Raw genomic sequence first — 25,196 nt, 5'->3', positions numbered from 1 at the left:
CAAGGATCTGTATAAGAGCCATTGTTTATTGTATTTTGGTGTTTACAATGACAATGAAAGAAGAGAACTCTCGTGGTACAATCTTCTCCTCTACCTTTGATGATGAAGATGATTCCTTCCTTCTGTCTTCCTTCCTTCTCCCTTCAGCTAAGACAGCTAAATTGAAAAATCTGGAGCACAAAGTAATGAAGCTTAAGGACAGATTTAAGATTTGGGATTAATTTTATTAATGATATCAGTTATTGGGTTGTTGCCAGCTATTGATTAAGGGGCGTCATTCAAGAAATGTGCTCTGATGAAAAGGAATGTCTCGGCATGCAACTGTCCCAACAAACACTTTCTTGACAGCCTAATGAGACCACTGGTTGAAGCACTTCCTACATAAACAAAGAACACAGTATTCTAGACTTTCACAGTCTAGAATATTTCATTTTTACAAAGCACATCACTTTACACTGTCATTCCCTATGACTGTGATCTCACAAGTCCTCACAAGTCCTGAAGCACAAATGTAACAAATGTGTAGTGCTAGATCCTCATACCCATACTCTTGTGTTAAAAGCTGAATTGGTTCTCACACTTAACACATTCTCTTTCAATAGCAATACATTAATGACTACCATCCACACCAGGCAGCTTTTGCTGTGAAAGAAGCTGCTGCTTCACATATGCATATGTATCTAGCACCACATTATATACTGTACATAGACTCTTGGGCCATCTAAACAATTACCCAGAGATCATCATGTGTATAGAGTAATATCATTCACTCCTTCTCTTATACCCATGAGTTGTGGACTTGCTGGGAGAGTATGGGGTGCCCATTCAAGTTGAGAGTCTGACTGCCAAGGGTGCACCAAGGGGTAGAGCAGAAGCGCTTGTAGGATTGACCAGTGGATGGGTGCAGCGGCTGCAGTAATGCGTCCACTGTATTGGAGCATGGTGGCGAAGTGGGAGCCGAGTTAGAAAATGAAGCTCTCAGTTTTTCTGGTCGATCCGGAGATTTCCTTCTCGCTATGAAATAAATATTTTTAAATCCTCGTCATTCATTTACATACTTCAGTTTTTCACATCACTCCACATCTCCATTCATGTAGACACTCTTTCTCATCTGTGTGCCCATTCCCACCAACTCTATCCTTTATACTGTTGTGCATTATATTCCCGCCACCTTACCCTTTCACTCACCTGAAGAAAGGTCAACAGCTGAAACATTTATTATTTCACTTTATTTATTTGTTATTTCTTTCTGCCTTTCAACATGAAGTTAACTTTCACTTGTACAATTATAATTTTGCCTGATAAACAGAACACTGTGGGACCTTATTGTCACAGTATATTCAGTAATAGTGCCACACGCTTGGCCCTGTTATCCCCACTTGTTATTTTATTATCACACTTGAAAATTATCCTATTTATCTGGACACATTAGTTAGTGTCACAAACTAAACTAATTTATAGGAGACCTGGATGACCTGGAGGCAATTCATTACCTCCCCGGCTTTAGGTGGTTCACTTCCATAAGATATTATGGTTTAACATATTTGACCCTCACATGTCCAATAATAATTCTACTGTAAATGTTATGTTATTTGTATATTCTTTACCAACACTGTAATTAATCAGTGCAAAACAGCTTACATTTGCAAAACAGCACCTGAATGAGGAGGTGATGGTTTGGACCTGCTCTGGGTCTGGACCTGTGCACCTTGCTACCTCTGAGTCTACCATCAATTCCACACCATACCAGAGCATTCTAGTGGAAAATAAAAGAGCATCTGTATGATAGCTAAAGTTGAACTGAAAGTGGACAATGCATCAGGACAATGGTCCAAAACACACAAGCAAACCCGTGATAGAATGGCTCAAAAAAGAAGAAATTCAGGATTCTAGAATAGCCAAACCAAAGTGCAGAGCTAAACCGCACAGACATGCTGTGGCAGGACCTAAAGAGAACTGTGCACACTGGAAAGCCTTCAAGCGTTCTGTAGCAGGTCTGTAAGGAAGAGTGTGCCAGGAGTCCTCCCAGGCAAGGCAAGAGTGTGATCCATTCTTTTTATTCAAATCACTGCTGCTAAAGGGGGTTCTGCACTTAAATCAATGCATGCTAAAAGTCTACAATGAACTAATTAAACTGCATTTAACATATTTGGTACAGTTTTGATATTGCTGCTCTGGAATCAGTCCAGAAAACTGGGACCAGATACATTCCTACCTAAATGTCTTACATTGAAAAGCATAAAGCGCTGAATCTTACTTTTGTACAGAGAAAACAACAAAGGAACCTGGTTCAAGTAATCCAAATTCTCAAAGGCAAAGATAATCCTCTGGATTTGTCAAGAATCATCAATGAGTAAGAACCAGACAATCCCAAAGGAAACCACAAAAGTGCATTTAAAAGAACCTATGCTGTTGTAGCAATCAAAAAATCAAACAAGCTAGATGGGCTACGCAACCTGCTCTTGTGTGTATCCAATGTTATCTTTCAATAATAATTTCTTGCACTTCTATAGCGCTTTTTTGGACTATCCACTTAAAGCGCATTACATGTAATGGGGACTCCCCTCCACCACCAATGTGCAGCGTCCACCTGGATGATGCAACAGCAGCCATAGTTCTGCAGTACGCTCACCCCACATCAGCTATAAGTGGGGGAAGAGAAGAAAGAAATGAAGCCAATTCACAGACGGGGATTTTTAGGAGGTCAAGATTGATAAAGGCCAAAGGGAAATTTGGCCGGGATAACACCCCTATGTCACAGATTTAACATATTACCCCACATATTTCAGTGGGAATTTACTCCTAAATTCCCACTGAAATGAAGAAGACATACTATTTTTTGGCTGCACCCATGAGGCATCACAGCTGAATCCTCTACTTGTTTGACCACATACAAGGCTTTGGGGGGAAAAAAATCAACATTTTTAATGTAGATTTTTCTTCATTTTACCATACTATACCATAAGAGGAACAAGTAATAGGTTTATTCCATGCTGAAAAAAAGAGAAGAAAGAAAACACAACGTTTTGGCCATGGAGCCTTCTTCAGGTGTGAGGGAGACAAGGCAGTAAGCAAAGGTAATGTAGCGGGAGAACAAAGGCTGGTAGAGAGGAGGAGCGAGGGGCGGGAGCAGGGGACAGAAAGAGAGGCCAATCAAGAAGTGTGAAGTCAGAGTAGGTGTAGAGAGGTGTGAAATGAAACCTCCAATGAATGGAGAAAATTTAGAAGAATAGTAGTCTGTCGTTAAGAGAAGGGGGAAGGTGTAATCCTAGCTGCAGGATAATTTTGGTTTCTGTAGTCTTTCTGATGTATAAATTCGGAAAACCATCTTTGAGAAAACAGACGGAGAGATTAGAGTGGTTATGGCCGTCAGAGGTGAAATGGGAAACAATGGGCTTAGAGAGACCCTGAATCTTCACAGCCTAACATGTCCTCTGAAGCGGTCTCCGTCTCCTTCCTGTTTCTCCAATGTAGATGGCTGAGCATTTACTGCAAGAGATACAGTAAAAAAGGTTGCTGGAGGTACAAGATGCCATCTGGGTGATCCAGAATTGTCCTGAGGGGCCTTGAATGCAACTATACCATAAGAGGGCAACTGGACCTGGAGCGTCAGTTCAGGTCTTTAGTCACCAGAGGGCGATAGTGAGACACATCAAATACACAGAGAAAGGCTTTGCACGAGGTGAAGTGACAACCTATATAAGGCTGTAGTAAGAGAACAGTCCTGGTCCACTTGGGGGAGTCTCCTGAGGTCAGCTTACAGAGAGCTAGGTCGTCACTGGCACTGGGCAGGTTCCATCAAATTCCCAGAGGGAACTAAGCAATGTGACCGACAACCTGAAGAGTACAAGGCTATATGAGCAACAGACATCTTGTGGTGAGGCATCTGTTTGTGGTTGCTCTAGTAGCTCAGCCTCAGGTAGCTGAAGAAGCTCAGTCTCGGGGACAGACATTTAGTAGGCATCTCACTCCTATCTCTTAGACCCAGTTGGCTTAGGTTACTGAAAGCAGGGGAACCCCTCACCAGAGTAGCAGCCTTGGTTGCTTTCCGCGTCGGGACACTAGGAAAAAGGAGGACCGTTAAGGAGCAGCCCTGGCGAAACGGAATCAACCAGGTGGGGGTTTCCACTGCTACTCCATATCATGGTATAACCAGGTTAAGAAGGCATGCAGTCACAGAGTTTTCAATTAAAACCAGGTTACAAACAACAGGCAGGATGCAGCCTAAATAAGGTTACAACTGGAGGACTAATGTGACAGATTTCCCCTATACTCTGCTATCTTTACATAGCTTTAGTATTTAAAAACTCCAATAAGATACATCAATTATTATATTTTCTCAATCCCTATGGTTTTAAGTGTTTCAATGTGTGAAAATGTAACAAAATCATTTATGCAGCTTTTACGTACTTAAAAACGTGGAAGAGGTGTTTAGCTTCATCTCGATATACATTGAACATTACTGTTTCTTGTCCACATTAGTCACTGAATAATATATTCTTCAGCATATGAAAAGTTTTCAAACATTTTATATTTTCTGTCATTTAAATTTTCAAGCACATCCCATACCATATAAAATATATTTTAAAGTTTACAAAAATGTATACCCATAAACCCTAACATTTTCTAAAAATGCAAGTTCAATTCTATCAACAAAAATTTTAAAATATTTAGCTATAAAAAAGTGATTGTTTTTTATAAATTGTAATTTATTTGGTCAATACAGGCTGGTCTTCTTCATGATCCTTAAAAACTCTTGCTCATTGATCTCTCCATCCCCGTCACGGTCAGCTTCATCAATCATTTCCTGTAGCACACAAAATTGAATTGCATTTAGAAACAATTACAGATTTAGTTTACAATAATCAAGCACAATGTCCAACAAACTGTGACTGTTTTATTACGCTAAACATAGGATATACACTTTGAAATGAGTTACTACAACATTCCCTCAGTTGTATTTTTCATTACAGTGTGTCATTAGTCAACTGCAGGAGACATTTTTAAAACTTTATACATAAAACCCAGCCTTGTTCTTACATAAGGGTCAATAAAAGAAAAGAAATAGTATTCCACACACACAAACCAGTGACCTATATCCCTGCTGCACTGGAAAGTTAGAATAAGTAATACTGACCTTAATTGCTTTAGTTTCCTTCAGAACTAATATACTTGATGCAAATGTTATTTTTCTGTTCTAAGAACAAACACCATAAATAATAATACATGTAAATACCAATTAAACAGTGTGCTAGGACAAATATTTGAATACTCCTACCAGCATAAGGCCTACTTCTCTTTATTTTAAAGGAAATAATAAAATATTCATGACCACCAGAATTATATCACCGATAAAAAACTGGAAATAACCATAAAGTACAAAAGAAAGAAGTAAAGATTTGTATCTCCTTGGCCAAAAAGGTCTGTGTGGGCAGAAATTTTGTTTTTCTCCTGTTGGAGAGTGGCAGCTTGAAGCGAGAGGAGATAGCAGATAACATCAGAGAATTCATCTTGAAACTTGAAAGAATTAAAAGCAATACTCGGTAAAATAAATGTAACTAGGCTACTCAAGAAAAAAGTGTCAAGTCTTGAGTGTTGCCTAAAAAAATGTTGACACTGAGAATATTATAAATATGATAAGATAGCATGTTATGACATTTTACCCTGTAGTACCACAGTCCACTGATTACACTGATTAGAAAACAATAAAAAACGTTGTGTACCATGTCAATCATATACCTGTATGCCCCTTTATTTCCCTTCATATTTCTGAAAAATATCAGTATTCCATTTAACACATTCTTTTGGAAATGCAAGTTAACCTCACAACCTTCTCTGGGATTCTAACTGCCCCAGGCAATGTAGTGGATAAACCCCAAGACCTTCTACAGACAGAAGTAATCTGCTCCCATCAATCTCAATGAGCATCTTTAACTGAAGGACTCTTACCACATCACTGTCATACCTTAATACCCCTTTCGTGAACCAGTAGAATGTCTTTGGTAAAACCCATATATGTTTTATCACTTAACAACAATTCTGAGCTCACTGGTTTGAGGTGTGATCTACTGTATACAATTTAAGACATCCTTCACAATGACTCATTCTTTCCATTTGCAGTTTTTCAAACTTAATTTCCACAAGAAACGTAAAATATTATGCATTTTAGATACCTAAAAAGGTTGACTGTTGAGTGTAAATTTCCTTACTTTTCATTTTTATAATTTCACAAATGTTTTGAACTCAGTGAACTCCAGCAGTCTCCATATAATGTATATTCATTTCTGAAAATTCAATATCCGTCAACGCGAAATTCTTGAGAAAAGCTCAAGATATCTTTGAACTGTAACTGCTCCTGGATAACTGCCTCAAACACCTGTAAGTCTTATTACCCCACATCAGTCACACTATACATTGGTCACATGACACTCTTCTAGAGCATTCCTTCTGTCATGGTGTTTGGGAATTTGGGAATTTTAAGTGTTAAAATTGTAGTCAGGAAACCTAGGAAAATGCGCACATTTACACTTTCAGTTTCAAAATGATATATTTTAATTACTTGGGATTTGGTTTTGTTTACAACACGTGTTCCAGAGATTAACTTCTCAAATCCTATCAACTACCTGCTCCTTCACATAAATAAGAGACTTGTAACTCTGCTCAGGAGCTCCACCTTCACTGGCCCTTGGTTCATCTTCACAAGAATTACTGTCTTTAAGGGCAGATTGTCAGCATGCTCATAGGAGTTCCCCTAATGCCTGTTTATACAGGGCTTATCTACACCTACTGAATCAGACATTTAACTCTCTCTATCCTGCCTGCCACATATTATAAAAAAGAACCAATAGCCAATAACCAATATAATTAACAGCATTATACTAATGCATAAAATGTTTACATTCATGATAAAGTTAACAGTTTACTTCCTAGCTGGTTCACAGAATCATGTTTTCCATGAGTCTACTCAGAACCCAACTGCCAATATTTTGCGACAGTAGTAAACTGTATATAGACTACCTGTTATCTGCATGCACTACATGTGGGAATACAACTGGAATAAACATTTCTATATAGAAATCCTGTAGCACATCAGGATAGCAAATTCTTTCAACTGAACTACTTTACCACAGTTTAATTTACAGTAGATGTGTTTTGTATTTATGGAGTAGCCTGACCATCAATGTTCATAACAGGAGAAAAAGGAAACCATTACATTGTATTAGCTTTCTTGCAACAAGTTCAAAGTCAGGTTTTCTGCAGATTTGGGATGAATACAATTTTTGATCAATGATGTGATGACTTACTTGTAGCTCTTCATCAGTCAAATTTTCTCCAAGTTCCTTTGCCACTCTCTTAAGATTTTTAAAAGAGATTTTTCCAGTACCATCATCATCAAATAGCCGAAATGCCTTTAAAATTTCTTCTTTGGAATCCTTCTCACTCTGTATAAAAAAAGATAAGACGGTTCCTTAATTTTGCCCTTATTGGTTTCTCTGTTAAACTAACACATCTTCCTCTCAGAATCATTTAGTTTAAGCTACAACATCAAAACACCATAAAACAGAATACAGTATGTTCAATTCTGGCACAGACAGAAGATGTGGAAGAACAGGGAAAGAAGGAACATGGATATTTAGGAAGTATTCTAAATTAGGCGTTTTTGGTTAATTGACAACTAGCAAACAAGAGAAGCAGTAAACAATACTGACTAGAAGACCTCTTATTCATAATCCTTTGTCATATTCTTAAAAAAGGATTATGATAGACATTTCTTTCTCAAATTTTAATTTAAAAGTGGAAAACACCTGAAAAGGCATTTAGTGCTTTTGTAAAATAATAGGAAAGCATGACCTTATAAAAACATCAGTTTTCTTGAAAGTAAAACATAAATTGTAGTGTTATCTTTAGAAAAAAATGTTTGTTGTACAGTCTTACCATTTTCTGAGTCATCATAGATAAAAAGTCATTAAAATCAATAGTCCCGGAGCCTTCCTTGTCAATATCAGCTATCATCTTTTTTATTTCTTCTTTCTTGGGTTCAAAACCCAAAGCACGCATAGCAACCTGAATGAAAAATCATGAACGTAATTAAAGCCCACTACTTTCGCAAAGCAAAAGATAATCTCAATAGCACCTATCTTCAGACTATGGGTTTACAATCTCAATTTTGTCTTTGAGATACAGAACCCCCAGCAGTTTTCTGCTTGAGTTATTAATGGCTTCCATAACTAGATTTTGAAGTCTAAGATCTGGGGTTGGCAAACCCTGATTCAGCTCATTGTAATCTGTACTATTGTATGGTCTGTTATAGGTCCCTTTTATGTACTTATTAGGATGTACAGAAAAATGCCTACAAACGTGGAGATCTGTTGTTGACTTGTAGGCTTGTTTGAAAGAAATTTAACTGTCAGGCTCCTTTTTGTTATAACAGTTTTTAAATTTTAAGTGGACGATTAACTAATCCTATTTAAGAAATTGCCTAGATACTGTATACTATATATTAAAACAAACTATTCTGTACATAGAAAATGTCAACAAGGAATATTGATAAGGTAAGTATGCTTTTTATGCCACCTTATTGATTACCTTCAATTCCTTAACATCAATGGTCCCTGAGCCATCAGTATCAAAGAGGTCGAATGCTTCTCGGATCTCCTGCTTTTGCTCTTCTGTCAGGTCTGGTTTTGGACCTGCTTTCTTCCGCTGGTTTGAGCCAAGCCCAGGCTTTCTGTAGCTTGCAGCCTAAAAGACCAATATAACTAATTATCATACCACTTTCAGTATAAGGATGAAAAACTTTATACATACAAATACATTTCTAAGGACATTTTACATACAAATGTAGTTTCAAATCTAGAAGTGAAACAAAAATGGAACCTTGCGAAATACTTTTAACCGCAAGAATGTGTAGTGTTTATTGGTCAGGGTGGTACAGTAAGTGGTCTCATAGGTGAATAAAAACTAACATGAAAAATTCTAAACTTCAAGGAAGTTCCTGTATTTTTAAACACTTGACCTTCACATTCTCAAAGAAAACCCAAAACCAACACCTATTTACTTACCTATTGTGAATTAAAATTTCCTGCTGTTTTGTACATGGCAATAATGCTGTTTTATTTGAGATACTATGAATGTTTTCTTAGAATTGTTTACTAATTTGTGTGAGGGAAATAACTTCTGTTGCCGTCCTCAGTGAAACAAACTATGCTAATTCAGATTCAACGGCAGCACAATCTTCCAGAAAACGTATTCTAAAGGTTCCTTTATATCAGGAATAGAAACCAGCAGGGTTGGTTCCAATGAAGATTGGAATTCCTCCTGGGTCCACAGTTCTATTTCCATTTGGTGCACCTGTGTGTGTGGAGTTTGCACGTTCTTCATGAATTTTCATAGGTGTTTGTTGGCTTCCATCCACTCTCACAAACATCCAGCTAACGTTTTGTGTTTTCCTGAAGGGTTTCCTCCCTGGAGGTTTTTCCCCAGTACAAGCAGTAGTGCCTATACAGGGTTCTCAGTCCTGGTTTTGGTTTCCCACACACCTGCTGTTATCTAATCTGAACTATCAAGTTGCTTGATTGGAACCTCAGTGAGAATTTTTTCACTCAAAGGTGGAGCTCTTAACTTACTTTTGAAATGCAAAAATTAAAAGACAAACTTGAACATGGTTAGGAACTGAAAACAATTCAAATAAAGTTTTAATAAGAGTTCAAATAAATCCTATTGTTGAGTCAATTAAGAGTTCAGCTGAAACGAAATCCAGCTTTTGTGTAATCCTCTAACTGGGATCAGTGTAGGGAAAATTACTTCAATAATAATTATATATGTCTAGAACAATAATCAATATAATAAATGTCAAATAAATAATAAAGCATTACAATTAAAAGTTACCTGTGTAAGGAAGCGTTTCCTAAAATTGACAGGACGGTGAGAATAATTTCAAAATGTAACCAGTTACAGTGATTTATTTATTGTGTTCAGAGTTAATGTGTAAATAATACATTATCTTAAATCAATTACCCCAAACGTGCTCCTTACGTCTCTAACCTCCTATGCAATTAACGTGCAGCTAATACATTGCTTTCTTGAAGTCACGTTCCAACAAAAAAAGATTTCGGGAAATCCTGGACAATGAGACTACAGACAAATGTTAACACTATCGAAAAAGTGGAGATCAATTTACGTTTGTAATCACAAACCTGAGCACTGTGAATTGTAGAATGTAACACTGACAAAGCAGAATATTATTCTGAATTATTAAACGCAGTATCTTAATAACATTCTTATTGTTCTTAAAGAGTCAATTACAGCAGTTAGGATCACGTGGTCTGCACATCAAACTGGTCACCATCTGTTGCTAGCCAGGGATTACTTTACCATTTGCTCTGGATGAACAAATAAAAGATTAGGACTATTAGAAACGTCGCGGGGGTAGACAGAGTGAAAAGATCTGGTGCACACTATAATCAGAAACGTGGAAAAATCGCTTATTTTCTCAGCTGAGTATTCATTATAATTTAGCGTGTAATTCCTTCTTTTTATTTTCGTACCTGGAGAATAAAGTGAAAATTGCCTACTCAACACTATTTAGGGATTACAGATAAAAACTATCTAAAATAAAATCTTAAAACACATTTTTCCCAACTCGTCTATATGCACACTCACACATACCTATACTCATATACTGTATACACCTAAAAGAGAATTGTGATAACTTATTCAGAGTAAAGAAAGACGGACATTCAACTTACCATTTTTAAATTTTGAAAAGTATTAGATGTTACAATTTAAAAAATGACTCCACGACACAAACCGACTCACAGCTCCAAATTACACATAAACACACCGTTTGCAACCTTGCTTCGTAACTGAAACAGAAACAGTGAAATGACAGTGGATCTGAGCAATAAAAATACAAGAGTTTTTAAAAATGGCGGAAGAATCCCTTTTCTATCCAACTGCAACGGCAGTAGGCGGGCAGTGACTGAGGGGTTAGGTTGTGTTTGGCTTTCTCGGTATCCTAGCAACAGGCGCGCTAGCCGGCGCCGACTGCGGGAAAAGTTAGTGCGCATGCGCAACGAATGACTGGCGCGAGGCGAAGAGTGTAAACAGACATGGAGGAAGTGTCGTATTCGGTTAAGGTTTGTGATTCTCTTCATTTTTAAAAACAAATCTTGTCGTAATATGGATTCGTTTGTTCCTTTTTTTAAAAAAAATACATCATTTTCTCCACAGAGGAATAGTTGTCATCCGCTTGGTTTTAATCTGTTTTGGGAATCCGTTGGAGCCCATGTTTTTCTGAACACAGTAGTTCAGGTGCTCAGAAGAAAGCTTAAGAGTACTGTATAAAGAAGTTACAAACTAGAGGGGACATTCGTTCTGTACACCCCTTTTGGTCTTTTCTGTTCAAAAGTCAAAAGAGTAGTTTCTTTAGCCTGTTAGAGCCGAAAAATTCCTTTGAACCTAGATTGCACTTATTTGGACTGAAATTAAAGAAGCAAAATATTTTTGTACTTTGGTGACTATTATAAATTAGCTATATTATTTCAGTGCCTAATTTCAACACCTCTTTCTTTAATTTAAATTGTACACCTTTACCCATATATAACATTTAGTTCACTTTTGTATTGCTTCTTCACATTGTCTTGAATATATAAATGATATATTTATATAATCACAGTATACGTTTTATCTTGGCTTAAATACTTTTTTGTCTTGGCTTTCTTCAAGGTCAGCATTTTCTTCTGTTGACAGTTTAGGCTAATGCTTTTTTTTTCTACCAGCATGTAATTTTATCTCCATTAAATGTTATATGTCAGGTGTTTGCAAGCCTTGAATTCTGGATTAAATATCTTTTGCATTTCCTTTGCAGATTCTAATAGTTTTTTTGATAATACTGCTTTTGTCATCACGTGCAAATTTGAATACTAACTACAGGTAAATTCTATAAGCTTCAGTATCCTGTTGTGCATTGTTATAACAGTCAGATACTGCATTTCCATTTGGTCGATAACCATGATAACCATTACTGTAATATCTCTTCAGTTTGTCATCACTAGTAATCTGTGGTTACTGATAAAACCTAACGCTGTATTGGTAAAATGATGAAGTATTGTGATAGAATCCGATTTTTCCTTTCTTGGTTTTTTGTAGAAACTTCAAGGCATTAGCTGCACCCTAGGCAAGATTTCAATCCAGCTTGTTTCAGTTGCATTTCAAGTTCAAGTTAATTCTCATTATACTCATATATGGGTATATGGTATAACGAAATGCTATTTACCTAGCTCTCAGACAATAAGTAGTACAAAGAAAAAACAACAACAATACAATTGTATAATAAAAGAAAGACAGAGACAACAGGCAGTGTGCACAAAACAACAAAAAGGTAACAGGTAATGTGCAAAAACATCCATCAACAGAATGAAATAAAGGGATAGAAATTATGGGAAGTGAGCTTTTTGACATGTACTGAAAGTTTTGGGTAAGAAAGAAGGCACTGTGAGGTTCAGATCGTAGGCGAGAGGTGAGGTGAGGGTGAGAGAGGCTGGGAGTTTAATAGTTCGATAGCGCGTTTGACAGGATTTGTAACATGAGTTAAAAAAAAAGTGTGGGACAAGGCAGAGTAAAAGACCCCACCCTGTGCAGTTTGAGCGCTTGTGTACCTCATCACTGTCACACAAAGTCCCCCCCCCCCGAACATTTTTGCATACTATGTGTTTGCTTTTGGTAGAAAAAAAACATTCTTGAAATGAATGACCGACCGGCAAGATGATTTCAACCCTCACCTGGAAGGTTTGTGGGCGTTACTGTCCTTTAATTGCCATAATCCCCAATTATTTACATCATAGGTGCGTTGTTGTACTGGTCTACGTTTGGCTAGTCTTTCACTCAATTTCATTTCAAGAGGAAAAAGACTTCTGATTCAGTGACTATTTACGATATTCTGTCCCAGTCCATTATCCAGAGAGTGATTTTAGTTTGGGATCTCCTGTTGCTCTTGGCCCTCATCTGTTTGTAGTGTAGCCCAGGGCTGAATGCCGAGTACAAACCGCAGGTGGTAAACACAGCAGCCTCTCAACGAAGACAAAACCGTTAGGCTTGAATGTTGCTTTCAAAGCCATCAGGTGAATATCTAAAATGGAGAAAAAAAACTGGATTTCTGCCAGTTTCTAAATAATATGTAAATAATTTCAGTTCCTAGAATCACAGATATGTTTTGTCCTGACTGGAAGAGTCGAAGTGTGAAACTGTCTTGGTTTTCAACCTCCCTCCGCCCGCAGCCTTTCACTCCTCCCCCCACATAACTTAACACCGAGCCCAGAAAACACTGTTGCTGTGTTGTTGTTATTTACATATGGTTTACCACTTGTGAAATATGGTAACGCTAAAAAGGCACCACATACAGTACACATTTGGTTACCGTGAACTGGCTGCCTCTCTTCATTACATCAGGCCTGAAGCACAGCAGAGCCATTTGTCTGCGGGGAGGGCATCCCCATATTTGTGTTTATCGAATGCCTTAAGGTGTTATGTCAAATTGTGGAAGATTACAGAAAATCTTTAAAACAAGCATATTCAGACAGAAATGAAGGATTGACTTGTACAGTACTGTATAACCATGACAAAATAACTGATCAGAAAATTATTTTTGTAAGCTTTTGAAGATAATCTGTCAGATTGCTGCCATTACAAGCCTGTTGATATCTTGATACTCTTTGTGTTCTTCCTCTGTTTTGAATGTTTGTTTCTCTAAGACTGTACATACTTTTTTTTTTACAGACACCAGTGTTGGGATGTAAAGTTCTCAGTAAAGGACGCCATATTGGACTCCAGCAGCTCAGAGCACTTGCAGGGACAGGGATTACACTTCTGGGTCCAAATAAGTCCTACAAGTTTATTGAAGATCAGGGAAATGGGGAATGTGCCCTAGCCTGTTCAGCGTTTCGACTTCTGGAGCATTTGGATTTCACGTGCGCTGTTGGACAGCTACTCAACGAGACAGTACAGGCTCATCAAAAAGTGTTTAAGACGGGTACAGGGTGTCTGCTATTTCTAGCTGGGGTGTGGAGCGTGGCTGTGCTAGAACTTCTTTGTACTGGGATTCCTATTACTGATATAATATCGGCAATGTCAGAAGGGCTGGACTCATGCTCGGAAGCCTGCATGACATGCTGTGTGGCCATTGAAGATATTTTCAGCGTAGACGATTGTGAGCTGGAAAAGCAAATTAATAGTTTAAATGATTTACAGATTGCTTTTCCTTCTAACCAATATTTAGTCAGCTCGCAGCAAGTTTTTCTGAATGACTCACAGAATACTGCTCCAGCTTCTTTTTCTGATACAGAAGTGTCATCTTTCACTCAAGACAGACATACAAAAAAACTAATGACTCAGGATGGTAAGGTCCCAGCTTCTCTAAAAAGAAAAATAAAGCTGACGCATAGCAGATATTTCAGTCCTAAGGAGGCAGATTCTAAAGAAGGGTCACCGCAAGTGCAGTCGAGAATTACTAACTTTACCCATCTTTGCAGTGTCTTGAGTCATGGATGTGACTATGGAATGAATTTAGCCTTAGAGGCAAACAGAATTCAGACAGAGAGCAAAGGAAAAAAAGACAGTTGTCCCAGAACATTTGATGTGAGTAAGCTTGTTACATGTGTCCTTCCTGGAGTGTTAGAAGGCCAGTCGTGTGCCACTTCAGGCTTTGTCACTGTTGTATCTGTGGAGCTGGCTTCATTAATTAAAGATTTCAAAGATCAGACAGTTAATGTTGTGCTCATCAATGGGGATCTGAGTGAAAAGTATCGACACGTAGGGTTCAGCACACACCCCAACATCAGAAATGTAACTGAAAACCTGGATTCACTTGGACATAATCTGCAAGATAAGTGGGTAAATGCTGCTTTAACCTGTCTGTTGAAATTGAAGGTAAATTTGGTTTTAGTAACAGGTGTAGCTTGTGCCAGACTTACAGAGGTCTGTTTGAAATGCAAAATACTTGTAGTTGAGAGAGTGAAGCACAATATATTAAAGGATTTTTCTGAAACAACAGGAGCTTTGCCAGTGGCCTATGTCACCCATGTGAATGAACACTGTGTAGGTGGTGGAGCACGTGTCAGTTTATGGAGAGAATGTAGTCATAGTAAAGTGGCTAAAATGGCGACCATAAACATCACTGTAAGTGGGACAGCACTTGTTACGGTAGTCATTACAAGCCCTGTGAATGGCAAACTTCAGGCATTGGAGGACCAGTTCTGGAGCTCTGCTTATCGACTTCATCATGCCCTGCAAGATGGGAAGCTTTTTCCTGGTGCTGGGGCAATTGAGCTGTTTTGTGTCCAACACCTTCAAAAGCTCATAACACAGGACTCAGAGAGGACTTCTAAAGAAGAAAACAAAACCGCTGCCTCCTCTCGCCTACTGCACACAGCAGGGACAGCTGTTTCGTACAAAGGAATGGTGTGGCAGCATATGGCTGAGGGATGGAAAGAATACGTTGCAACAGTGCTGTACAACACTGGTGTTTATGCCTCAAAACTGGAAGCTTGTACTGTTGTAAATCAGGCCTTGTGCCAAAAGAACAAAAGGATGTCTTTAGCTCCAAATTTCTCAGAATTGCTTGTAGTTGGTAATACTGCCAGTAATGGACATTCTGGTGTAAGTAGAAAAAAGGTGAGTGTCTATGACAATGTCACAGTAAAACTGGAGGCCTGGCGTAAGGCCCTAGACTTGGTCTTGTTAGTGCTTCAGACAGATACTGAGATCATTACTGGTTACAGTGCTGAAGACAGAGGAGAACAAGAGAATGGATTAATGGTGCTTTAAAAATGTTCACATTTTCTTGCTCTCATTTGTGATTCATTTAGTACATTTTGATTCAAGATGTACATTTGTCTCGTGACCGACAGTAATAACTGGCCTATCCAGCAAAGACTGAAAAATTCTTATAAAATTGAACTTCACAATGTGATCAAAAGTACAGTCTAAAATGGCAAACGAGAACACATTACAAAATAGATTCATGTATTTAGGTGTCCATGAACTAATGCATTTAAAATACCATCTCTAGTACTTTTTATATATTCAAAATTTTTAGTTTTAAAATATTTCCAATCTGGTATATTTTTACTAGATTTTCTAGCAGTTCCACTGTCCCCCTGTGACAAAGGATATACAGTATTAGCAAAAAAATGTTCAATTTCATTGTAGCAGAGTGAATGTTGTACATAACAATGGAATGTTAGTTACTAAAAGATTCCTTTGACATAAAAAAATAATTTATTTGATGGATTTAAATTATCATTCAATTATTTTGTTCTAGCAGTCAGTAAAACGTTTCTGTTTAGGTAATCTGGTCAGTAGTTGCACCTGTAGTGCATTGAATCCTATGGAGCGCAGGTATGAAGGTAGCAGACTGACCCTTAAAAGAAGAGGGCTAAGACCAGGGAGGGAGAGGTGATACACAGAGGCACAGAGAGAGGAGGAGAAAGAGCCCAGTGAAAGCAAGCAGGACAACAGACCAGAAAACAAGTCGGCTAAATCCATTATTAATCTCTTAATTTTTATGTTCCCTATGGGAAGTTTCAGCTCTATGGACAATGGATCTGTGATCTCGGCACGATTCAATTTTGAATACAAAGGAGGACTGTGCTTCCATTGCTCTCTTTGGAAAGCAGATTATAGAAGATCTGCAGTTAACATCTGCAGGACCTGTACATAGGATACACTATGGTGTAGTGTAATTCAACTTGTTTTCTATTTGGGGTAAAGCTCTTTGTAACATTAACAAATTGTTTCTACTTTTACCAATTTCCAGAAGTACTTGAGAGTGCTATTATTAGAACAGACTTACCCTGTAAACATTGTGCTGTTAACCCACCTGCACAGTAGATACCAGGGCAAATTGTTACAATGATAACTGAAGTTTTTTTTCTAAAATTAGTCCGGAACTTTGGTATTACAGATGTAGCAAGGGGCTGCCCTGATGTTCTAATTAAAACAAACTTTACTCAAACCCTTTCTGTTTTCTGTTGAAATTCTTTGCATTATTTACCATACTGCATTTCTGACCTATAAAACTATCACAGAACATTAACATAAAATGATACATATATTAGGTGTTAAGACAATCTTAGCTTTTCTCACATTCTGCCTCTGTTTATAGCTCACAGATATAATACACTTAAAATAAATTTCTTTCCACCTACCCTTGGTCTTTGTTAGTGTTTCATAAACCACAAATATTGACTGATGACATCAAGGGATTCCTTTTTCTAATTTTCATTTGATTTTTTTGTCGGTATTACTTGTCAGCCTCACTGACTTGCCTAGCCTTGCCTTTTCTAAAACAAAATATGCTTTCAAGGAGCTAAGTAGCTCACAAAGTACCTCACATCTCGAGTTAATTATTTTTAGTGCTAAGATCCATCCATTTTCTAACCTATTTACCTAGTACAGGGACGTGGGGGAGCCAGAGCCTAACCTGGCAAGCACTGGGCGTAAGGCAGGAGACAGCCTGGATGGGACACCAGTCAATCACAGGGTGGACGGACACGAGCACCAGGGCCGGTTTTCCCAGATTCCAATTGACCTTTCAGTATGTGTTTGGACTGAGGGAGGAAACCCACCTGAACATGGGGAGAACATACAAACTCCACACAGATAGCACCACAGGTCCAGAATTAAGCCCAGGACCCCAGCTCTATGAGGCACCAATGCTAACCAGTACTGTATGCCACGGTGCCACCCTAGTGCTGAGATATTCAGTTATTGTTTATAGTGATCAAATTTGATTGGTCATCTAAGACCTTGTTTGTGTTTGAATTAGAGTAATTCAGACCTTAATGATTACTTTCTGAAGTTAATCCCAAACAGCCAGGTTAGGTAACCTAAATGTTACTTTTTATGTAACCTCCTGGGAAAAACTAAGGTTGCTGCTGGAAGAGGTGTTAGTGGGGCCAGCAGGGGGCGCTCACCCTGGGGTCCATGTGGGTCCTAATGCCCCAGTATAGTGATGGGAACACTATACTGTATTCAGGTGCCGTCCTTCGGATGAGACGTAAAACCGAGGTCCTGACTCTCTGTGGTCATTAAAAATCCCAGGGCGTTTCTTGAAAAGAGTAGGGGTGTAACCCCGGCGTCCTGGACAAATTTCCCATTGGCTCTTACCAATCATGGCCTCCTAATAATCCCCATCTATGAATTGGCTTCATTACTCTGCTCTCCTCCCCACTGACAGCTGATGTGTGGTGAGCGTTCTGGCGCACTATGGCTGCTGTCGCATCATCCAGGTGGGGCTGCACATTGGTGGTGGTGGAGGGGAGTCCCCATTACCTATAAAGCGCTTTGAGTGTAGTGTCCAGAAAAAGCGCTATATAAGTGTAAGCAATTATTATTATTATTATTATTATTATTATTATTATTATTATTATTATTATTATTATTAAATGTGACAGTAAAAAAAACAAACTGTGATTCTATCATCTGAAAGTTGTTCCACAAGAGGGAGACAAAGTTTTTGAACTGAGCAATATCAGAAATATTTTTGGCATTGAAACTGAAGTGTGGAGTTTGCGACTATTGTGGTTAAGCTTGCATATTTTACATAAAATGTGGGGATTTCAGGATGGCACTGAGGTTACGATGATAAAAGAATGGGAATGAATCCAATTTCCTTTGAGCTTTTGAATTAGTACTGTAAATCAAGTTAAGGAAGCCGAAAAAGGTCATTCTTAAGATCAGTGGTGTCTCATAAATTATTAAGGGTGAAAACATAAAGGGACCTTTGTGCAAGAAAGAAATTGAAATAAACTGTATTTTAAAGCACATTTGGTGTTTGAGTAATCAAGCCCAAATAAACTTTCTCCAGAACCTTTTCAAATAAATTCCTAAATACTTTGGAATTCTCTGCAGGTCTTGTGGTTTCCCATTGTAATTCTGTGTCATGGAAGATTCCTACTAATTGTCTTCACAGTCCAGTGATACTGAACTCTCAGCATTCATGTTACATAATGACCTGCTTGGTGACCTTGCTGTTTTCCTTTCCCTGGTGCTTTTTATCTCGCTTCATATAAAATGGGAATGCATGTTGTTTTTACCAATGAGTAGTAACATTTTAAGTGTTCAACGTTGCGCAAAGTTGATGAATAAAGGTGTTTTCAAGAGCTCATTTATCGCCCAGTGTGCTAGCTGGACTTGGCTGCCGCCACCGAGCCTCCCCTGCGTTGTGAAGAAGTGTCTTTGTCTGGTTCTTGCGTCAGATGAAAAGTAAATTGGCACTTTCGCAGTCGTTGCCAGAGTTTGGCCCACTCTGGAACGTGAAAGCCAGCTTCCTGAGGTGAATTAGAGCTCAGGACCAGACAGTGCTGCTGTGTGAAAATATTTCCAAACTCGTTTCGACAGCCTTGTCACCACCATCTTCCTGCAACATTGCTAACAAAATAGCACTGAATGGAGGCAAAATATACTTATTTAGTTCGCTGATATGATGATAATTTCTTCAATAGAAATAATCTGGCATACATAAATTATTCTTTTAATCATAGTTATCACATTCTTGTTCTTAGATATAATGCAAAACTATGTGTGCCATTTTTTCTCTATATATGCACAGCACAATTCGACAACAAATGCACAACTTTGTTTTTAGAAACTGTTATCAATACTGTTACAGCTTTGGGTGACTAGGAAATGTCTCTTAGATTTTAGATAAAGTCTGTGACACTGGGAAGAGTAAACACTTCTAAATTCAAAGCAGAGAGCATGTTTGCTGAGGTCTGGGGGTGGTCCTGTGAGCAGAAACAATAATAAAGTTTATCTTAAGCCGGCGTCACACTACACGACTCGACATGACGTCTATTTGGAGAGCATGTCAAATTTAACGACTGCAGTTGCTGAATCTTGCTGCCTTTTCTGTCCTAGAGGGTGTCAAATTATACGACTAAGAATCGCAGGGGGTGACTACAGTACATGATTCCCTCACGACCTTTCATCACGGTTCCAAATCTCGTATTGCACCGCGAAAGTACTGCGAGGCCGCCTCAATAAAACAGTTAAAAATGTAAAACACCTTTAAAACAAATATTGTAAACCAATTAGTATTGCGCTATAACGTGTAATATAATAGGTACATTATCTCACAAGTACACATTTGGCTCACTGCCCACCCCTACGACTTGCAACTTGCTACGAGAAAATCAAACCAGTTTGACTTGATCGTAGCGAGTCGCGGAGAGTCATAGGGGCTGTTAAGAGCGCTATGACTGAGTCGCTGGGGGGTCACACTACACAACTGACGGTAACGGGAGCGCACTGCGACTCTCTACAACTGGCTGTGATTATTTTTGCCATTATGTAAATGAAGGCTACGACTGAAAATCCTAGGAAAAGTTGTGTAGTATGACCCCTGCATTAGTATGCCTAGGCAAGTTGTGGATTAATGATTTCAAAGGAGCAGGGCAGAAAGACACAGTATAAGTTCACCTTAAGAGTACAGGAGAGAAAGAAACAGGAGGAAGAAGGAAGAAACAAGGAGAGTAGGGAAGAGTGAGTCCAGAGGAGTTGGGACTTGAAGCAAGAGTCCCTACTTCTTGACTGGACCTGCCTAGAGCTACTGTAAGTATTTGAACCTTGTTAAAGAGAGCATGCTATTCTGTGTTTTTAGGGAACTTGGGATTCCGGGTACCTCAGTTAGAAATGTCTTTCCTGTTAGGGTGCATTTAATGGATAGGGATATAAGCTCCCATTTATTTTGTGGCAACCAGGGTACAGAAAGAGAGATTTAACTGGAGGTTGCTTTGTATTTAGTTAGGAGGGAGCTCATCTCTTGTGTGGCCTCTGTAGGCATATAAAGAGGTTAGTGCTTAGTAGCAGCCTGGGGTTTTCTGGGTGACCAGAATGTTAGGCCTGAGAAACACCTTGTCTGTAAATACTATACACAGTATAAAGTAACATGTTTTGTTGTGTGTTGTGTCATTGTTTTAGAATATCTGTCCAGCCCCATTTGCAACAATAAAATATAATTTAGTGTGTTGTATGTTTTGTGTCTTGTGTAGTTTATGGAAATACATTTTTGTTTTAGCCAAGTGTGCCTGGATTATTACTCCATATAGCTGTGCCAGAGAATAAAGAATTCACGTGCCTCTAATTATACCAGCCGCTTGGGTATAGAAATCACTTACAAGTTGGCTGTGATGAATAATTATTTCACTGTTTGACTAAACCACTCTGTCAGTTCCTGATTTTTACCAGTTTTGTAACCACCCATTTGTGACAATACCTTTTTGGAAGCATATATATATGCTTATATATGTATGTATATATGCTTATATATATATACCACTTGAGACCCAAATTCTAGTCCTAAATGGTAATGCAAGTCTTCTGAGTCACTATGACACTCAGTTTCGGTTACTGTTATGTGTTGTCAATTGCTCCACTCCAAAAAGTTCAATTATGGATTAATAATGAGTGTGATCTATCATGCTAGCAAGGACTGCCTTACGACATTGAGAAGGCGATTCTGAATGAAGACCTCATACTACTGAAGATTTCCCTCCCTGCTACATGTATATGGTCCTTGGTTATTAGACATACAGTATGGGACTCATTAGCCATTTGCCATTCATAAAAGTTTGTTTCATATACATTCAGTCGCATTTAGATCTCTGCCAGGTGTAGGCCATTGTACTGTTTAAATGTTGTTTCAAGTATTTGTTCTGGCATTTTTACTCTGTTAACCAGCAAATAACTGTTAAAGAATTGTATCAATATACTTTTCGACTTTGTATCTGTACTGTCCATGTCCATTGTTTTGAAAGGCAAAGCACTTGATCCTCAACAACCTCAAAAGATGTCACCCAGCAACATAATATAAGGTGCTTCCCAATGATTAGTATAATAAAAACTCTCCTAATGCTTTGTCCATATTCTTCATCATTGGCCCTGATCAAACAGAAACAAACTTTACCAGAAAAAATAAACTTGTAGTGGCAAGACTTATTATTATGCTTAGGATGTCGTTGTTTTTTAACATTTTTAACATTCTTTCTTTTGCTTTGAATTGATATTAACCCTGGGGCAGGTTACCCCCCCTGCGTTGAGGAATGTGGTTAAGATCATACTCTCCGATAAGAAGAATGTGTGCAGGGTCTCTAACACAAACCAGATTTTCATAAATTGGGACCTGCTCCAGTGACGGAATGCCCAACGTTCAGTGCCTCTTTGTCAGCAACCACAAAGGGGCAGACCCATGAGGCACATGAGGCACAGGACCCTAGCTAGAAATCACCTGTCAATCATCCAAGTATGACCAATCAGTGGGTGGGATAGAACACTACACCTGATGATGTCAACACCAATCGCCAACTATGATTACTGGACTTAGAAGGTACTGCACAACAATGGAAATAATCTCTCTCTAGTTCAACAAATACCATGCTGAGTGAATCGGTATGTAAACAGAATTTTGTCCAAGACATTCTCCACAACAACTTTGCAACTAGCTTGTGATTCTGCCTGATCACCTATATTTGTCCTGTAGGACTTTGTCAACAAAGACTGAATATCTATGTACTTTCAGGTGGAGCGGTGGCATCTCGGCTAAGGCTCTGTGCCTGTGCCTGGAAGGTTGCTGGTTCAAATCCTGCACCTGGCAGAAGAATCCTACTTTGTCGGGCCCCTGAGCAAGGCCTTTAACCCCAGCTGCTCCAGGGGTGCTGTATAAATGGCTGACCCTGCGCTCTGACCCCAGGCTTCTCTCCCCCTGGCTGTGTGTCTCATGGAGAGAAAGCTGGGGTACTGTATGTGAAGAGACAAATTCCTAATGCATGAAATTGTATAGGGCTAATAAAGTGATCTTCTTTCAGCAGTAGCAGCTACAACCAGGGAGAGTGAATTTTGAGTTTCTCCCCATGGTATTGTCTTCAACAACATGGCTGGGCAAGTTGTTCCATGCTACCACAGCCTCTTCAGTAACTGTACTTCCACTTAGTTTCCCTCTGTTTTCATGTTTCACTGTTCATTCTGAAGAAATCCACTCATCTGAGCTTGATCGGTGCCTTTGAAGATTTTGAATAGTTTCAGTATATCAGGTTTCCAATTAGTCTTCTCTTTTTAAGGCTAAAAAGGTTGTGCTACTTTTCCTGTTAGTGTAGGACATTCCCCTTAGCCACGGAATGTATGTGGTTGCTCTTTGGACTGGTTCCAGAGCAACAAAATCTTTTCTGTGATGTGGCAACTGTAATTATACACTATAAATGAGGTTTTACTACGGCATTATACAATTTTAACATGACATCCATCCATCCATTTTGTAACTGCTTCATCCAGTGCAGGAGCACAGGGGAGCCAGAGCCTGTCCCGGTGAGCAGCAGATACAAAGCAGGGCCCCAGCACAGTGAGTCATTAACGTGACTTCCCTTGATTTAAATTCTATGTTAATTACCTGTCCACATTGTTTAGAGATACTGTATAAATGATTTCTCAACATAAACACTTAAGTCTTTTTTGTTAGGAGCCACTTCTAGCTCCCATTTATAATTATTATTGATGTTTTTACAACCTGCTCACAAAATCCTGCATTTGTCTACCTAAAATGTCATCTGCCTTTTTGCCCAGTCTTGATTTAACAAGTGTTCTAGTCAGTGTATTTTGATGATTTGCTCAGGGATTGAAAAGACACAAATAAGTGATCTGCTTTTGGTATCAAGGCAGATTGATTCACATTCATTCATTCTTACTCTTCTCGATTTCTTTTGCACCTTTAGTCGTTGTGTTAATAAAATTGTATATTGTATACTTTGAGTTCTTGTGCATTGAAGACAAACGGAATATTTTGATTAGTGTCTCTCTGGGAGATCACCAGCTATCTATGTGTGTCTGTAAGGTGCCCACTGCAAATTGCATACATAAATACAGTCAGCAATCTCACAAAACATAAACACACTGTGGAGAGAACAGTGAGAGACTTATGCAGCATGTTCTGTCACATGCTGCTTCCTTCCTTCCTTCCAAAATGTGGTCCTGACTCTCTGTGGTCATTAAAAATCCAGGATATTACTTGAAAAGAGTAGGGGTTAGTGTCCTTGCCAAATTTCTCATTGGCCTTTTACCAATCATGGCCTCCTAATAATCCCAATCTATGAATTGGCTTCATTACTCTGTTCTCCTCCTCACTGGTGTGTGGTGAGCGTACTGGCACACTATGGTTGCTGTCATCCAGGTGGGGCTGCACATTGGTTACCTGTAAAGTGCTTAGAGTGGAGTGTCCAGAAAAGCACTATATGTTTTAGCAATTATTATGTATTATTATTATTATTATTATTATTATTATTATTAAAAGTTGTAAAATATGATTACCAGAAGCTAAAATTCCAAATAAGTTGGAAGGCCAAGGGCAGTGAACACTGACTCACAGTTTGATTTTAAAAATTGTCTCTCGACCAAAAATGAAAGAATGCATAGTTTTTTATTATTTTGAGCTTGTAATATTAAATAACTCAAAGAGAGGTCTGCCAACGTCAATTTTATATTGGCAAGTAGTTCTCAAAGTAACCCAAGAATTGCTTACATTAATTGATTTTCAGGGCAAATGAGACAAATTGTTGACTTAATGACTGGGGCACAGTCAATATGTTTCTTAATGAAATCATTTCTCTACCTCAGAGCGTACCTCTGTGCTGCTGTGCTGAAGGAAATATTCAGAAAAAGACGGGACCTTTAATGACATTTCATTTAAAACCTACTCAACATAAACAGAAATAGAAAATCATTATAACTGTGGATATTTCTAATATTAAAATATGTCACATCAACCAAGTTTAATCTTCTAATTATAATGGAGGAAACAAGCACACTTTCAGTAAGTGACAAACATGAAGGTTTAGGGTATTCATATAATAGCAAGTACCAATCGAAACCAAATAGTACAAGAAATGGCCTGATCACAATTCGCTAGCATTTCAGTCCTTAACCCATTTACCACTGGTGTCCCATCCAGAGTGTACCTTGCCTGGTGCCAGTTGCATGCTGGGATAGGCTCCAGTTCCCCCAACTTCCCTGAATTGGATAAAGGGAATGGATTAGAGAATGGATGGATGTTAATGGTGTGGCTGTGGATGTGTATGTTTACCCTTCGCAGATAAAGAGAAAAATTGTGATTTTTGGCAAAATGACTCAATTAGTAGATTGCAGCAAAGTGT

At 38.5% G+C, this 25,196-nt stretch overlaps 2 protein-coding genes across 2 annotated transcripts; one reads left to right on the top strand and one right to left on the bottom strand.

Annotated features, from left to right (window-relative positions):
• Positions 1 to 4,688: 4,688 nt before the first annotated feature.
• Positions 4,689 to 11,006, bottom strand: cetn4 (centrin 4). Its single transcript, XM_015343904.2, has 5 exons — positions 10,749 to 11,006; positions 8,587 to 8,742; positions 7,936 to 8,064; positions 7,305 to 7,442; positions 4,689 to 4,807 (listed from the first exon to the last, which is right to left on the bottom strand). The coding sequence occupies exons 1-5, from the start codon at positions 10,749 to 10,751 to the stop codon at positions 4,718 to 4,720; spliced, it is 516 nt and encodes a 171-aa protein (XP_015199390.1). The 5' UTR covers positions 10,752 to 11,006; the 3' UTR covers positions 4,689 to 4,717.
• A 52-nt stretch (positions 11,007 to 11,058) lies between these two features.
• bbs12 (Bardet-Biedl syndrome 12) lies at positions 11,059 to 17,011 on the top strand. Its single transcript, XM_015343903.2, has 2 exons — positions 11,059 to 11,138; positions 13,777 to 17,011. Exons 1-2 carry the CDS (start codon positions 11,112 to 11,114, stop codon positions 15,820 to 15,822), a joined length of 2,073 nt encoding a protein of 690 aa, XP_015199389.2. The 5' UTR covers positions 11,059 to 11,111; the 3' UTR covers positions 15,823 to 17,011.
• The last annotated feature ends 8,185 nt before the right edge of the window (positions 17,012 to 25,196 follow it).

This window comes from Lepisosteus oculatus, chromosome 1, assembly GCF_040954835.1.
Source record: "Lepisosteus oculatus isolate fLepOcu1 chromosome 1, fLepOcu1.hap2, whole genome shotgun sequence".
NCBI classification, from domain to species: Eukaryota; Metazoa; Chordata; class Actinopteri; order Semionotiformes; family Lepisosteidae; genus Lepisosteus; species Lepisosteus oculatus.
Note: the sequence above shows the minus strand (reverse complement) of the source record. Positions and strands in the feature narration are given on the sequence as shown.

Coding starts and splice junctions, on each gene's coding strand:
- bbs12 (XM_015343903.2), top strand. CDS start 11,112: ATGGAGGAAGTGTCGTATTCGGTTAAG. Junction 11,139..13,776: donor AAGTGTCGTATTCGGTTAAG/GTTTGTGATTCT, acceptor TTTTTTTTACAG/ACACCAGTGTTGGGATGTAA.
- cetn4 (XM_015343904.2), bottom strand. Junction 7,443..7,935: donor CTATGATGACTCAGAAAATG/GTAAGACTGTAC, acceptor TTTTTTATACAG/AGTGAGAAGGATTCCAAAGA. Junction 4,808..7,304: donor TGACTGATGAAGAGCTACAA/GTAAGTCATCAC, acceptor TGTGTGCTACAG/GAAATGATTGATGAAGCTGA.